At 35.9% G+C, this 18,567-nt stretch overlaps 1 protein-coding gene across 2 annotated transcripts in view; it reads left to right on the forward strand.

Moving 5' to 3' along the window:
* wwtr1 (WW domain containing transcription regulator 1) overlaps positions 1–18,567 on the forward strand; it is a 53,910-nt gene that overhangs the window by 20,630 nt on the left and 14,713 nt on the right. For both annotated transcript variants that reach the window (XM_016276514.1, XM_016276513.1), the window contains exon 2: positions 13,421–13,560. In XM_016276514.1, coding sequence (XP_016132000.1) covers positions 13,421–13,560 — 140 coding nt within the window. The remainder of the gene's footprint in view (positions 1–13,420; positions 13,561–18,567) is intronic.

An 18,567-nucleotide genomic window follows, 5' to 3' on the forward strand; every position in this document is an offset into this window, starting at 1 on the left:
ATCCATAAACAACGCAAAACACTGGCATTTGGAGTTTCTGCTAGTGATTCCTATGGAGAGAAAAATCACTTCCTGCCCTCCAGCTGCATTCCGCGCGTCATCAGTGACGTCATGTGCAAACAACCTATTTTGGATGCGATTAATCGCGATTAATCGTTTGACAGCGCTAGTTTTTTTATATGTTGAATTAGATTTTGTTTTTATATTTTATGTTTTTGTTCAACATTTTTTGACACTTTTTTTGTATAGTTTTTGTGAATTTGTATTTATTAGTTTTTGTTTATTTAGTTTTTGTTATTTTAATACTTTAAATGAAACTAAACTAACATGAGAAATGTTGTCTTTACAACTAATTTATTTAAATGTAATGTTTTATTTTATTTCAAGTAATGATTTTTTTATGGTTTCAGCTTTAGTTTTAGTTAATAATAACCCTGAATCTGCTGTATGGATCCAGTGCTAACACAATTTCTCAATTAATTCCATCTTGCTAATTATTTTCGTTTATTTGGTTCGTTCTATGCTGAATTACTAAAAATAAAATCATCATTCTCGTTTCTTACTTAAGCTCAATTCCAAATTCCAGTTCCTTCGTCTACAAGACAGTCTTATAATGCATTGCAAACTAAAATGGTAAAGATTGTTTAATTGGGGTTGGCCACTTATGGCCATTCTTAATAAATGTAAGACTTTAGTCAATTTAGTAAATTTAATTTACAATTGACTCACATGCTCTTGTGTTAGTGGCGTTGCACCTACAACCAGGTACACCACTTACTAATTTACTAATTTACAGGATAAAGTTTATTATCAAGATGGAAGAAGGCATTACAAAAACAAAAAAAAATATTTTAATATATATTTAATAAATAAATATATATTAGTATATATTACTGTTCATAAAGTATTTTAATATATATATATATATATATATATATATATATATATATATATATATATATATATATAATAAAAATAATATCATATAGTATTTGTTTTTTATTGGAATTGTGTATATTTCCATTTTTTGTTTTTGAAAGTGCATCACATAATCTGCCACTGGAGCTGTACAGTGACCTAGAGCACAGTTATACAGTGACCCAGAGCACAGTTATACAGTGACAAAATTAAACAAGTAATATTTCACCATAATCGTCATTATAGCAATGTGTAACTAAATGTTTTGGTGCAGGAGTGCAGTGATGAGATTGAGATGAGCGCTCAACACAACAGAAAATTACTGGAGTTAACTATTAACGGTGTGGTCTGAGGGGGTTTGTATGTTAAAGTGTGACGGCTGACGGGTTGTTGTCAGGGTGACGCTGGGACTGAGTTTAACACAGCATTCCAGCAACCCACACACACTCGAGGAAACTAAAGAGTTTGTGAGGACTGCTGGAGTTTTACAAACATTCACAGTGCTTAAAGGGTGAAGCGCACAAAGAACACTTTCTGGGTCATATTTCACTCAAAACAAAACAAAAAAGTGCTAACACTTTATTTTAAGGTGTCCTTTCTTACCTTACATGTACTTACATAATAACAATAAATTATGCATAACTGCATGCAAGTAACCCTAAAACAAACCCTAATCCGAATCCTAACCATATAGTAAGTACATGTAGTTAATTAATATTACTCCTTAAAATAAAGTGTAACCAAAAATGATCTTAGTTGTTTAAATTACTATTATGCACTCCTCTCCTCTTGCAGTACAGATTTGCAGTCTTCTTAATGTAAAAAAATGCTACGATATATACAGACAAATATAATGCATTAATATAAATAATAAATGTTTCATAATGTGAATAACAATTTAGTGAGAATATATACAGTATATATAAGTCAGGGTCAGTAACAATTTCCTTTTTTAAGGGAAATTAAAATTTTTCAAATTTCAAAATTTCATTTTCATTTTTCATTTTTTAAAAATAAATTCATATATATTTATTTATATTATATATTTATTTATTTCAAATAAATGCTGTTCTTTTATACCGTGTTCATCAAAGAATCCTGCAAATACATAAACAAATAAATCATGGTTTCCACAATAACTGTTTTCAACATTGATAATAATCAGAAATGTTTCTTGAGCAGCAAATCAGCATATTAGAATGATTTCTGAAGATCATGTGACACTGAAGACTGGAGTAATGATGCTGAAAGTTCAGCTTTGATCACAGAAATAAATTACAGTTTACTATATTTTAGAAAAGAGTGGTTTTGAATTCTGAATGTGAATGAAGACAAACCCTCTCATTCTCACAGACGCTCAGAGCCGAGCTGCATGAGCGCTTTGAAGGCTGATGATATTCAAGAGATCGGATCAGTACATTCTTTTCCACAGCACAATTTGCTTCTTGTTAGTCTGCAGTAGGGCAGAGTCCTTCTGGAGTTATTTAACATACTGGGCAGCCGTCCAGAACTGCCACATAATAAAGTCCTAATGAGATCCTCCTAAATCATGCAGTGTCTCAACAACAGCACCAGCGTAAGAGCTCGGATCTGGAGATCTGGACAAACCTGTAATCCAGAGACTGAATGTGCCAGTTACATATTTAACTTTTAAACAGGCATTTAACTCTTAATAGTGTAGCAGAACAAAAGATACAGGCCTCTTAATTGTGCTAAGGGTCAAGCACCTCCCAAACTTCCCATAAGGCTTTGCTTTGTCTCTGACGGGAAAGGCAGTAGTCATGAGTCACTGGCTTACTGTCATGATCTCTGTATTCAGACCCTCAGTTTGAGCCGTAGATCCTCCAGCCCACAGTATGACCACGTATATATATAATACAAATGCATTACAGTTCAAAAGTTTGTTAATGTTTATGTTTCTGAAGTCTTATACTTACTAAGCTGCATTTATTTGTTTAAAAAACAGTAAAAACAGTAATATTGTGAAACAATATCTTTACCATTTAAAATAGCTGTTCTCTATGTGAATATATTGTAAAATGTAATTCATTTCTGTGATCAAAGCTGAATTCAGAAATCATTATAATATGCTGATTTGCAGCACAAGAAGTATTTCTGATTACTGTTGTGCTGCTTCATATTTTTGTGGAAAATGCTTGCATTTCATTTACTTTAGGAAAGTCATCAGTGTCTACAGCTCGTTAGTTCACCAGAGAATTGAAGTCTAGAGAAGAGCATTTTGCAAAATATGACTATATACTCTCATTATATTTGACTTTACTTGTTAGTAATGTCTTAATTATTTATTGTATGTTTAAATAAATCTGTTATGAAAACCTGTAAATTAATATACTGTATTTCAACAACAAATAGACATTTTATAATTTAGAAGTTAATTTAAAAACTGCATTATGTGCAATTTACAATTTTGCGTAAATTTTTATTTTTTTTAAGTTGAGTGTTGATTATTATATTTAAAAAATAAATAGCAATTAAATGTAAGTTTGGGCTCTGTTGTTTATTGTAACCTTATAGTAAAATAAAAGAGCTCCCTACAGTGTAGAGCATAAGCTGAGGTAGATTTTTATCTCTAGAAAACATTTTATTCTAATTAAATGTATTTAAATAAATAGCAACTTGTTCAGAAAACCACTGTTTAACAACAGTTGACACTTAATAGTTAACACTTTACCAAAAAGCAAACTTTGTTTAGTTTTTCCCCCTGCTGTACCGAACCGTGACGTCAAAACCGAGGTACGTACTGAAACGCCATGATATATACAGTATATATATATATATATACATTATTGTTTTCTACATATACACTTGATCATTTGGCTCTCTAAACATTCGTGTGCGTGAACAGGGCCAGTAAATCCCTGCCAGGTCTAAAGTTAGCGCACCCAATAGCAGCTGCAGGGCCGTTGACTCCCACACTCACGGGCCAGTTGTTCAAACCAGTAACACGACGAGCCGCCCAAAGTCCTTCACAACAGCTGAGGAAGGTCTGATGCGGGACTGCTTCAGTTTTCCACTTGCTGAATAAGTATTTTTGGAGTCTGTTTCCACACCAACACGGCAGCTATTTAGCGTGGACTGCCCCTTGCCTTTCGATCCAATGGGTCATGTTAGTGCTTGAGACTTTGTGAGGTTCGAATCCTGTTTTTCGAGAAACAAAGTGTTGCAAATGTTTGACTCTGAGTTTTAATTTTAGGGTAGTAACTAACTAAGTGACACTACTAGCATAAAGTTGTCATTTCTTAAGCACCACTTAGCGGAATTGCGAAAACACTGACTGTTTTTAAACAGGTTTTTTGAGTGCTGTCAGAGGAAAACATCATCCCACCTTAAACTCACACCTATGATTGAGGTGGGCTGATGCTCAAACCACACAGTCACATTGTTTACAACTTTTAGGGAATCAGCTAGCAGATATATTCTGTCATATGTCAAGCTGCTAGGAAACAACTGGTTAATACCCTCTGTGTTTTTGTGGCAAATAAATACTACACTGATTGTACAAAATAAATATTATCTGATAGTTTTAACCAAATAAAGATATTTTTCCTTCAATATAGAGGGATATTGCCCACAAAACTCCCCACAAATAGCTTCAGTCCACTTTTTTTTAGTAATTACCCATCAATTATCACTTTATTGCATGATTGTTTGTAAAAACTTGATACCGCTTCATCAATTGAAAGGCCAATTGTGATTTTTATTTATTTATTTTTTTGTCTAAGTGGAAGCTTTAAGATAATATACCATTCAAAAATAGTATTTCAAATTGATGTAACATGTAATAACTGTGTAATAAACATGTAATAGCTACTCGTCATATTGCAAAAGAGATCTTATTGTCTGATGCATTTTAGATGTGATATTGTCCCTCTTACAGTAAATCACTTTTATAAACTCAGCAACTATTTAGCATAGACGGTCTCTTGCCTTTCAATCCAGTGGCTCATGTTAGTGCTTGAAACTTTGTGATATTCGAATCCTATTTTTAAGAAACAAATACATATTTGATTGAGAGTTTTTAGTGTTAGGGCAGTAACTAACTACATCTAGTGATGCTACTAACGAAGTTATTCATTTCTAAGCATCACGTAATGGAACTGCAAAAACAATAGCTTTCTTAAGCGTCAGATGAAAAACTTGATTCTGCTTGGACAATCACCAGGCCAATTGTGGATTTGTTTTTGTCTGAGTGGAAACTTTAGCATAATATACAGGTAAAAAATTTAATAAATAATATTTCATGTCCAAATAGCATGTAATAAGTGTGTAATAAATGTGTAATAGCTAAATACTGCTCAGATTGCAAAAAAGATCATATCATCTCATAGTTATGCATTTTAAAAGATATTGCCCCACTTAAATAGCTTTCCTTTAATTTTTACATTATATAATAATCATTAACTTTCTACTTTTACAAGCTTTATAGCTTAAATTGAAACACTGCAACACTGTTATTGAGCTGAATTGAAACAACTTTAAACTACACTGAGGTAAATGATGAAACTGTCTTCTGTAGAAATGCTTTACAACTGAAATTTAATTATTCATGTTTATTTCGAATTTAAATGTATTAATTGATCAATTTTACAACATTACCACTGTTTGTTAAAATGAAGTTTCTTTGAAACGATCTGTATTCAAACAATCTATAAATTGCAACATATTTAAAGGGATAGTTCACCCAAAAATGAAAATTTGATGTTTATCTGCTTACCCCCAGGGCATCCAAGATGTAGGTGACTTTGTTTCTTCAGTAGAACACAAACAAAGATTTTTAAGTCAAACCGTTGCAGTCTGTCCTGAGCACGTTCTCAGATGCATCTTCTTCTTCTTGCTTTACAGTGGATCGCAGACTTATAAGTGCATTACCGCCACCTATCTCTCAAATGGACCATTGACACTCCTAATTGAGATTATAGATAGAGTGTCAATGGTCCATTTGAGAGATAGGTGGTGGTAATGCACTTATAAGTCTGCGATCCGCCGTAAAGCAAGAAGAAGACACGTCTGTTTCTTGCACAGACCGATCGTTTCGTGTCTTTACACATCAACGTATCATCACGAGCCTCGGGGTTTAATCTGGTTTTGTTTGTGTATGTTTTTTTGACTCTCAAAGCCGTGATTGCCATTCACTTCTATTATATGACTGACAGACTGCAACAGTTTGAGTTAAAAATATTTGTTTGTGTTCTACTGAAGAAACAAAGTCACCTACATCTAGGATGCCCTGGGGGTAAGCAGATAAACATCAAATTTTCATTTTTGGGTGAACTATCACTTAAAGTGTGCCAAGTAGCTTGACTGTAGTTGAACTGCTTGTAGCTTTACAAACCATTTGCGTGTAGCAGGTTGTCGTCACACAGTCCTCACTGCTGACCAGGCCTGCAAACACAAGCCTTGACTTGCCCCGTTTCCACAGAAGATGTCAGGGCTCAGCGGCAGTGATCTGGATAACTATAATTAGTAGCGCATTCCATTTCCTGCGCGCCCCTCCCTCACATTTTCACATTCAATTGAATACTTCTGATTCCACAATATCCAGCTGGTGTCCTTCAACAGTCCCCGCCATCTAAATCTGACCTCTGGCGATCCATCTTTCGGACAGGCCCTCTGTCACCGATTTCTTTTCTCTTCTGAGGAGGAGTCGCCTTTGTGCTGGATGTGCAGGAATTCCCCAGTAACCCGAGTTCAGAGTAATTGGGAAAGTGGATCCTTTTCTTTTGTTCCTGTTTTCAATTAGCACAGCTGGGTGGAGAGTGTCCCAGAGCCATGCTGGGCTGCTGTCACCCTGCGGACAGGGCAGTTTTCAGTGGGGAGGATGTCACTGAGTCAGCCCAGACATGACCACAGTTACTATCTGTTTTAGCATGAGCACTTGAATGAAATTAACTTTGAGATGCTTTTCAGAATTTTGTGAAAACGATTGCTTTTTTTATTGATGAATCCCATTGTAACTGTAAAGAAAGGTCTTATTCAAGTCAAAATCAAAAGAAAAAAGATTTTGCTAAATAAAAATAACTAATTCAGTTGCTTACTGCTATCTGAAAGAAATTCATTAATGTAATGTGGGAAAAACATTAATGGAGGCTGAAGTGAACAAACTGCTCTGTTGGAAACATAATGGCTAATTAAAAAGTACATTAAAATCATCATGATATTCACAATATGCTTTTATATCAGTAAAATATTTTAATGCATTACTGTATTATATCAAAATACATTAATTACTTATCACATTATTAATATATATTTCAGTAATATGCAAATGTAATGTTAAATATTGCATTAATCAATAATATATACTGTGGGCTCAAGTAATATATATTTTTTAATGAATCAATACTTTTATCCAGCAAGGCTGCATTACATTTATCAAAATTAACAGTATAAGACATTTATAATGTTATTGTTATATTTCAAGTAAATTCTGTTCTTTATTTCCTAAAATAAAAATGCATCATGTTTTCCACAAAAATATTAAGCAGCACAACCATTTTCAACACTGATAATAATCAGAAATGTTTCTTGAGCAGCAAATCAGCATATTAGAATGATTTCTGAAGATCATGTGACACTGAAGACTGGAGTAATGATGCTGAAAATTCAGCTTTGATCACAAAAATCAATTAAAATTTAAAGGTGTCATATGATGTTGCTAAAAAGAACATTATTTTGTGTAGTTGGTTCAAAAAACACATTATTTTCCACATACTGTACATTTATTTTTTCTCCTCTATGCCCCGTCTTTCTGAAACGCGTCGATTTTTACAAAGTTCATCGGTCTGAAAAGCGAGGTGTGCTCTGATTGGCCAGCTATCCAGTGCATTATGATTGGCGGAATACCTCGAGCGTGTGACAGAAATGTTACGCCCCTACCATACTGTGATGATGGGCTGTCCAGCCAGAGCGATGATTCAAAAACATTAAAACCCATTACAAACGAGCCATTCGTTGCTTCCAGTGGGGACATAATTATGGATTATAATGACTTATACTGTCTTTTTACACGTTGCGTTGCTTCGCGCCGCGTAAACATAAAACCATGTCTGCATTTGTGATCGGAGAAATGACAAACAACAAGTCCTACTCTACACTTTCACAACGAAACACAGCATCACACGGCGGCCTAGAGTGAGTGGCGACGGCCTAGAGTGAGCAGAGGCGGCGGGCTTGGCGGATTCGACGAAGGAGGCTTGCGGCAACCACATGTAACGACCCGGGCTGGACTCCACTTTGTCCTTGGTGAAAGCCGATCCGGTGATCCACAGCGCAAAGTTGTTGTATTTCCTCAGCAACCAGCACGGATAAGCTCCAGGCATGACGAAGCCATATCGCCTCTTTTGGAAGGCCAAACAAAGTAGTTTCGCTGTCACAACGAATATTTTAAATTGTAATAATATTTCACAATGTTGTTGTTTTTACAGTAATTTTGATAAATATATATATCTATATATATATATATATTACATTTACTGTTCCCTCCTGGTGGAATGACCTGCCCAACTCAATCCGAGCAGCTGAGACCTTAGCCATCTTCAAGAGACGACTAAAAACACATCTGTTCCATCTTTATTTGACCCTCTAACTCTAGCACTTTCTATTCTATTTTAATTCTACTTAATCTATTTATTTAAAATAACTCCCTCAAAATAACTCAACACACAGCCATTAATGTCTAAACGGCTGGCCACAAAAGTGAGTACACCCCTATGTGAAAATGTCCAAATTAACTGCTTGTTTTCTTAAAAAAAGGCCTCTCTCTCTCTCTCTCTCTCTATATATATATATATATATATATGTATATAAACCTTGCTACGCTAAATGAGAGTTGTCATAGCACTTGCATACTATTGCTAAAATACTATGTAGAATAATAGTAAAATGTTAGACTAAATTATTGACTTAAAACTATAGTATTTCTAACAAGAGTCAACACTCATCTCTGAGGTGGGTCCAAAGATGTCTTATAGATGTCTAACACAGATTGTTTTCCTAAGTAAGTGTGTGTTGCTTGTGTGCCATAGTGTGTGTGTATGTGTGTGTGTGTGTGTGTGTGTCTGTGCCAGCTCCGTCTAGAGTGTGTTGAAATCTCTATGGCTACAGACAGACTCACATTCCTGGAGTTTTCTTGCTGGACTCTGAACACGCTTGCGGGTGAAAGGTGCTTTCAGATGCGTCTGCTCTGCCACTGCCTGCTCTATAATTAGAACAACATACGAGATGGATATGGGTAGAGTTTGATACATTTTTCAAACAGGAAATTGGGACATATCAAACAGCCCATCCCTGATTTATTTATTAATTATTTTTTTTGTAATTAATAGGCTTTGGTTACATCACAGCCATGATTCTCTGCTTTCTAGTCAGTTGAAGATGGTATTGGGGGAGGGGCATTCTCTTTTTAGCACCTGATTGGACAAAATCTGTTGTTTAACATGAGTAATCAATATTTTAGCTTAATTTTCGTGGAAAAGAAAGACTGTAAATTTCAAATGTACTGTATATACGTGCCAAAACTGATTTTCTTTGTTTTTGTTAGAATAGACTAGAATACAGATAAATTCTAAAGCATATGCATATTGTGTTGAAGCCACAATGAAAGAAATTAAAGTTATTTATAGAATGCGCTCTGCAGGCAACACACAGGCTACCAGGTGATGATTTTAAAAGGCGAATGAGAGATTCACTCACTTCTGTGCTGTAAGCATGTTTGTTGAAATGAATGTGCCTCATGACAAGCGCTGGGACTGTATTGGAGTGTGTGTGTGCTATTTTCTACAGCTAGCACACTAACAGGAAGAGCGGGAAGCTCAGCTCAGAGGTGTTGTGTCCATCTGGCTACTGTGAGTGTTGTTTCAGCCTGTGTTTCACCTCTAATCCACCACCAAGCCATTGTTTCTTTGAGGTGTGTGTGTGTGTTTCCTCTGCAAACAGCATGTGGCTTGTACCCAAACATGGCCATGCGAGACCCATGCGTCAGCCCCCCATGCCTCCTAATCTCTGCTTTAGTTTTCCAAACCAGTGCAGAAACTCATTTCTGAAAAACTATAAACCCCACCTTTCAGCCCTAGACTGGATTCCGAAAAGTAAAAATCGGGGGCTCGTCCGGGTTGTTAATTTTGGCAAAGTAATGGACTATGATTTGGTTATGTCAGTGTAATTGATTGTTAGTTATCTTAAGACTTTTTAATATTGCGGTTTTATAAATAAATGAAAGTACTGTACCATAAGAGGACAAAAAGATTTTTTAATTCATCTTTAGAAATTTAAGAGTCTGATTTACTATGTAGACCTGGGGTACTCAACTGTAGCCATTGAATTCCACTTTTCTGCAGATTTTAGCTTCCACCTTGATCAAACTTGCCTGCTTTTACCTTTCTTGTAATTCTGAAGACTTTGATTACCTTGTCTAGGTGTGTTTGATTAGAGTTGGCTCTAAACTCTTCAGGAAAGTGCCAGAGTTTAGAATCCCTGATGTAGACATAAAATCATGTCTAAAAACTTTCCTTTCCAAACAACTTATAGCCATGAGCTCATTAACATAGGACTGCCCACTTTTACTTGTGACAACATCAAACTGAGATTTGCATAAAAAGCTTTTTATCAATTGTCACTTATTAAGGACTCAACAAAAGGGTCAGAGAGAGGCTGGAAAATGGTCAAAAGAAAAGTACAGCTGCCAGAACAGAACATTGACTAACCTTATAAGAGAGAAAAATATAATGCTGTAAAAGTCATAAATATGACCCTTTAAGCAGACAAAAAATGCTATGCCTGTGCCACTGTGCCACTAGTCCTGATAATTCTACGAAACGTGTAAAACAAGAGAAAGCAAAATTGTGCCACTGGCTAATTGTTGTTTGCTTTAACATTAGGCTGCTAAACAGCTGTTCCACTGCACATATTGGCTTTAATGCATGGGAAGATGGGCCTTAAATTTAAGGGGCCCAACCCACAGGTGCAGGACAGCTGCCCCACCCAGACCCCCAAGGGCCCGTTCCTTCTCTCTTCTGTCAGACCTTCGTAAATCTAAACCACTCAGACTAATAGCATCCTGACTGTGTTAATTAACCCCACTGTTGATGTATTTCACAAAGCTGGAGTCTCTTAAACCACAACTTTAGAAACCGATGGTCAGGTTTACAGCATAAACAAAAAGCAGTAACATTTACATGTTATTTTAACAATATTATATTTTAAGATCTTATGAAGAAATACTGAATTCTTGGAAATGTAACCAGTAAAAAATTAGAAACAGTTTATTAAAGACACAGAATAATAGTTTCTCAAAACATGCACCGGGAGGTCTGCTGTGGAGACATGGCTTCCTGTTCTGCCACTGTGCAGGCCTGAGATCAGCAGGAAGTAGATAATCTTCCCGGCGTAGCGTGAATAGCTTGAGTGAGTCACTCTCTGATTGAGGCTTTTGTGTATTTTGTGACTCATTTGGTCACTAACAGCCATATGATTTTCTGTTCAGACCAGTTTGTGTACAAACAAGCTGGTGAAGTTTAGTGTCATATATTTTAGTTTAAAACTTTAAAAACCCCGTAAAGAATGTAATCAGCCAAGTTGATACATTTATGGGTCTGGATCTTCTTTAAACCCAGATATTGATTGATTGGTTAGAATTAAGGTGCGATTGTTGACTATACACAATTTATGTACTATTTTAAGCTTGTCAAAAATTGTTCAAGTTGGTCATGCAAATTCGTCGCATTAACCAATAGAAATCTGCTTGGTTTGAAAGTGACTCTTGTTGTAAGTGGAGCTTCATGCATCACTATACAATTGACAATGGAACATTGACCTTTTTTGGTCACAACATTTTGCCACATTTCACTAATAAAACTGCACCTTAAGAATGATAAAATAAATATAAATTTAAAAGCACTACTCCAATTTCCTGTATTTGAAGATTGGGTTCTTTTAATTGAGCAAAGGTGTCACAATATGATGTATCGATCTTCTATTGGTCACGCATCCATATACATCATATTAATTTGCAGGTCTTAGTTTGCCCAACTTTCATATAAAGTTGAATTGGAAACTTAGCATGAGATTGTGTATAAATGGAAGTCAGTGGAATGAAAAATTACCACCCCTTTAGCATTGCAGGTGATCAACTGTAAATAAATAAGATTACTGGCAACCAAATGTTGGAGCTTAACCAGTGGTTGTACAAGGCTTGCATTTATTCATCATTACCGTATCCTGCAGTCCTGCATATCTGCTTTCCTGCAGAGTTCAGTTCCAGCTCTAGCGAAACACACCTGAACCTGCTCATCAAGGTTGAAAATATCAGACAAGGTTGAGACTAATCTCAAGCGGAAGTCATATCTCCAGGAACAGGTTTGAACACCCCTGAACTAGACGGTAAAGCCCACCTGATAATGAAAGCAATGCTAAACTGGTTTATTGACTGAGGGACACTGAGATTGTCATTTAGCAACCACCAGTCTGACGCTTGTGGCCTTGCATGAAAAATGCAGAGAAGCCAGAATTTCACGTAGCTGCAGTTTTGAAGGGTTTACTCAGGGTGGAGGAGTGGAGAGGACGAGAGTGAACTGTTGAGGACACCACAGCCTGAAAACACCAGTACATCTGTTACGTGATACGATCCGCAGTGATTGTTCATTCTGGACTTTTAGAGCTCTGTGGTTAGAACTGCAGGTCGAAAGGTTGCGTTGAGTCCAGCAATGGCTTGTTGAATGATTTAAGGCAGAATCTTGCATCGTAAAATGATTTTTTTTTTTTGCAAAACTTTTGAGCTTCCCCTAATAAGTTTGCTCACAAAACCTTTGTCTTCACCGAAGAAACTTTGCGTTTACTTGTTTGTAGGGAAATGTATGGTGAATGTGGGCATAGAGGGTGATTTCGGATACATTCAGTCTAATGGCACTTATTAACTGATTTAAGTTTTGGTGGGTTCCTGTAAATTTGGTGTATACATTGTTGTATGATCTGTTTAAACCCACTAAGGGTTCAGTTTAAGGATTCTCCTTCATGCTTATTTGCATTATTTTCATTTTTATCAGACAAATTCATGTGAAAATGTCAACTCATAAAATAGTTAAAATCTAGTTTGTTTTCTAAAATGTAATGATAGGCATCATTTCTTTAGCGCAATTTTTTTTGGGGAACCTTTGCGAAAGAAAAGCAAAAGCATTGATATAATTGATTCTTCCCATCCCATTACCATGCAATTTCCGTAGTGCTTCCCCAACACTTGTAGTTAGACATGGCCAAGAAATCTAAATATGTCCTCTGAGAGACCATTGGGTTTTAAATGGGTTTTGGAGTAAATGGTTGGGATCAGGCTGAAGTGTTCAATGTGCAAAATCGCCATTGTGTTCCTAGAATACAAGAAAAACAAGTTCTGGTTTGCTTGACCTAAAGAAAAACAGGTTTTCTTCAAAACAGTGTGAATACTCTTCTGCAGTGTGTTTAATGTGAACATGTTGTTTTCGTTCTTGTGCAGTCACGTTGAGAAGATCACCACATGGCACGACCCCAGGAAGACCATGACACCCTCGGTGACCCAGATGGGTCTGCACAATCAAGCCTCCAACAACGGCAACATACAGCAGCGCTCCATGGCTCTCTCTCAACCCAACCTCGGTGAGTGTGAAAGCCGTCCCTCCCAGCAGTCCACATTCCCCATTACTCATGAAAACACACATGCTCTCTTGAGCTGTTTTCAATCAGCTGGGATGGAGCTGAAGGAGCTTTGCTACAGGTGCTTGCCCTGTGTAACTTCAATGCTTGACGGCCCGTGACATTCACACAGACATCTAATATCACACCTCTGATGTGGAATTGGGATGAACTTCATGGAGTTTAATAAATGTACAATAGTTGACCGCTAGCATGCTAAAATACAGTTCTTTTCTTTTGTGTTTAGATGTGAGATTTAAACAAACTCATATAGTCTTAAACCCACACCATTTGTGCAACACACATGATCCACTAAAACAACACCATTTACTCTTATATAGTGCACTATTTGAAGGCAACAGCCATTTGTAGTGGTTTTCGAAACCATAGTGGGCATAACTGAGTGCACCACAGCACCACAGTGTTCAACCGATATACTGTACACTCAGTGGATACCAATGCACTGTGAGGGTCACTTCAAGTAAATAACCCCAACTCAACAGAAGACTGCGCCCACAGGCCTTCCGGTGCAATCAAATTAAATATTCAAATTCACAAATTCTGAATTCAAGTGGACAATACTTTATTAGTTGAGAATTGTAAATGAGCGTATAGGGGACGATTTGGAAAAGTCTCATGCTAAGTCATTTTGTGCCAGTCTCATGGCAATTATTAACTTTTTTACATTTTGCTGAATTTGTATAAATTCATAGAATCTCATTTGTATGTTTTTGTACGATCTGTTTTTGCCTCACTGAGGCTTAGGTTAGGGGGTGGACCTTCATGCTTAGTTTTTTTTTAAATTGTACATTTTTATATGAATCAAATTATAAAAATTCATACAAAATCACAAACTTGTAAAATAGCTATATTTTCTCATGCATACTCAATGGCTAGCCACCAGAGAATACCTCTACACTGTGAGGGTCGCTTCGAATATATTCCCACATCTAAAAAAAAATGGCACACTCGGGTTCTGGAGTCACACATTTCAAATTCAAGTGGGACTATATTAGTTGAGAATAGTAAATGAGCATATAGGGAACAATTTAGAAAATTCTCATGCTAAGTCATTTCATGCCAGTCTCATGTCAATTATTAACTTTTTTTATATTTTGCCAAATTAGTATGAATCCATACAATCTCATTTGTGCGTGTTCGTACATTTTTTTATGCCCCAATGAAGGTTAGGTTTAGGCGTGAAACTTCATGCTTAGTTTTTTTTTCTAAAATTAGTTTTTGTATGAATCAAATCATACAAATTCGTACAAAATCGCTAACTTGTAAAATAGACGTGTCTTTACATCTCAACAGAAGATGGCGTCCACAGCGCTTCCGGCGCACTCAGTTACTGAATTCAAAAATAAAAAATTCATGTGGACTATATTAGTTGAGAATAGTAAATGAGCTTATAGAGGACGTTTTTGAAAAGTCCCATGGCAAGTCATTTTGCACCAGTCTCATGGCAATTAACTTTTTTTACATTTGCCAAATTTGTACGAATTCATACGATCTAATTTGTACGTTTTTGTATGATTTGTTTACACCCCACCGAGGGTTAGATTTTCTTTTTCTTTTTCTAAAAATTAAATTTTTTTTGTACGAATCAAAGCGTACAAATTCATTCGAAATCGCAAACTCATTAAATAGTTATGTTTTCTCATGCACACTCAATGGCTAGCAGCTAGAGAACACCCATGCACTGTGAGGATCACTTCAAATAAATTCCCGCATCCCAACAGAAGATGGCGTCCACAGCACTTTCAGCGCACCCAGTTTCTGAATTCACAAGTTCCGAATTCAAGTGGATTATATTAGTGGAGTATTGCAAGGAATAGTAAATTAATGTATGGGGTCGATTTCGAAAAGCCACAGTCTCATAGCAGTTATTAGCTACATTTGCTACGTTTTACCGAATTAGTATAAATTTGTACATTTATATGTTTTTGTACAATCTGTTTATGCCAAACTGAGTGTTAGGTTTAGGGATGGACTGGTGTTTTTCTAAAAAGAATATATATTTTTTTGTACAAATCAAATCATACAAATTCATATGAAACTGCATAAAATACTGTAGTTAGGTTTTCTCATAAGATCAGGTTAGATTCAGAATGTACAGTATTTGAATATAGTATGTGTTTTTAAGGAATCGTTTCAAGGAAGTCTGTTTTGTATTATTTTAGGCTAGGTACCATTAAAAATTAATTGTTTTAGACTAAGTAACAAAGTGTTTCATTTAGTAATTTCTTAAAGTAAGTGTATATCACATGAAGGCTATCTGCCATTTCTGTAATATAGAGCAGTCTGTCTGTTGATTAGGGGCCCTGAATGAGGTTTAACTGGTATTTCTGAGAGGGTCAAATGCTGATTTAATGAAAAAAGCCTCCCAGCCAGCAGATCTGAAGGCTTTTAAAGCTGTATTAGATTTGTTGACTGTCGTACGTGAGGCGTTCTGTAGCATGTTTTGCGAGTTGCTTGCTCTGTCCCGTGACACGGGCCGCCGCTCTTACTCTGTCAGTACCTTAAATGATTTCCAAATGTGCTTTCTTTGTTTGGCTTTTTTTCTTCCCAAATCCTGATTTGTGATGAAATGGAAAAAAAGGTGTGCCTCAGCTTTGTTGGCAGCCGAGAAACAGATTCCTGCGAAGGGGGGGATGGAGGGATAAAAACAAGACGAAAGAGTTTAGAGGGAGAAATATTCCTTCCAGCACTGCATTTTTTTTCAGCCTCTAGGAACTTGAGAGACAACAGATTTCCTGTATTCTTAGTTTAGACCAGCTTGAGCCTTCACCTGTTGTGTGTTCGCAGTAATTCATGGTGGGACCCCCCTCAAAACTTAGGGATTATGGGTAATTGACACTCTAATGCAGGAGTGCATTATTAGAACAATACAGTTTTGTTGAATGCTTTCCATATTTTTCCCCCCTCGCTTACAACAACAACTGCCATATTGCATCACACCCTAGAGTTTTAAAGGCAGCTGCGGCTGCTTTTTTTAGCGTGTAAGAAATTGAGCCCAGTATGAATGTGTCGTCTGGTCAGTGATGAGATGCTCATTCTTTATTGTATTAAAACATACAAAATGCATTTCTTTCATACAATGACATAATATATATCTTATATGATGAGGGTGTTTTGAATTTCTGAATAAAAATTCAATTGAATATAATTTTAATTGAATTGGAGGCTGTTGTCCTCCAAAACAAATTCATATGGTCTAGCATGCAGAAAAAAAAAAAAGAATAATAATAATAATAATTTTTAAACATTAAATTGTCATAGAGAGGTCTCATGATATCAGATCTTTTTTTTATGACAAGGCAAGCATAGTTAAGGTTGTAAAATAAGGTTGTCATGTGGTGCAACTCCGCAATAACTTTATTAGTAACTATTTATTATTCAATATAATTTAATTAAAATAAGAAAACTTGTTGCCTTGATAAGTATAAATTTTATTAGAATTATGATTAAGATTTGAACACTATGTATTCAGTGTGTAAAGAAAATGTTTTTTTTTTCTTGATGGTTGCACCACATGACATTATAAAAAGAGTTATTAAATTTAAACGTTTCTTGTAAATTTTATAAATATTTTCACAACTGTATACATCCACTGTGAGTACAAACTGGATTTTATTCATTTAGGTTTAATTGAATTTATTTATGTTATATTATGTAATATTGAATTATGATTTATGAATTATGATTAAGATTTGAACACTATGTATTCAGTGTGTAAAGAAAATGTTTTTTTTTTCTTGATGGTTGCACCACATGACATTATAAAAAGAGTTATTAAATTTAAACGTTTCTTGTAAATTTTATAAATATTTTCACAACTGTATACATCCACTGTGAGTACAAACTAGATTTTATTCATTTAGGTTTAATTGAATTTATTTATGTTATATTATGTAATATTGAATACTGCTTTGTGACTTTGGTTACATCAACTGAAAAGGAAAGTCATTTTACTAAATACATTTTGATAAAAGATCTCACACAAACCAACAAGCTGTCAGAACAAATGCACATAAATCGAACCTTTGGGGGTACGACAGCTTGTTACTGGGGCAGTAACTCGAAAACATAACTTTGTGCCTTTTTTACCCTTAAAAGGTGCATTTTAGTAATATATACCCTTGAGATATATTACCCATGTACCTTTTAGTGGTAAATAAAGTATAAAGTTGTCCCTTTAAGGCAACCTCTTGAAGTGTAATTTTTGCACGTTTAAGCAGACCAAAAAGTAGCTCAGTAAATAAAGCACACTTCTCTGGTCATCACTCTGGAGTGTGGGTCTGGCTGCTGGCTGATCTGTAGCTGTTGTACTGTTACCGAACAGGACAGTTGCCCGAGGGTTGGGAGCAGGCCGTCACCCCTCAGAGAGAAACATACTTCACTGACCACAAAACCCAAAGCATCTCATGGCTGGACCCACGGGTGGGTGAGTACTCCCTTCTAGCGTTCCTGGAGTCCTATCAGCCCAGTAGCTTGATATAATGATGTAAACTGTCCACCTCCCACTCCAATCCCACAATCTCATTCCTGATAATTTGACCTGTTTCCCACACTACCACTAATCTGAATATGCAATATGATGAAATGGCATGAGGGTGTTGCTCTAGTGCTGTGACTAGCATGTGTCTACACTGAAGGTGAAATGATCCAGACATGATTTGCAATACACGCTATTACCTCTTGTTTGTAATTGTCTGTTGGCCTGATCAGTGATCATTTTACTTATAAAAACTTAACGATCCTTGACAGTAGGGGTGGACAATATACTGGTAGACACGGTTAACTGGTAGAAATTTGTCAACCAGTAGAGATCACGGCTACACGTTCAAGATGTTGCTGTGCTACGTGGTCATGAAGATTTATCATTTGCGTGTGTTTTTAAGCATTGCAGTTTAAAAATAGGTTATTTTAAGCCAGTGAAACAATCAGCAGTAAAAGAGAACTCATTTT

The sequence above is a fragment of the Sinocyclocheilus grahami genome, unplaced genomic scaffold, assembly GCF_001515645.1.
Source record: "Sinocyclocheilus grahami isolate Dianchi unplaced genomic scaffold, SAMN03320097.WGS_v1.1 scaffold103.1, whole genome shotgun sequence".
NCBI lineage: Eukaryota > Metazoa > Chordata > Actinopteri > Cypriniformes > Cyprinidae > Sinocyclocheilus > Sinocyclocheilus grahami.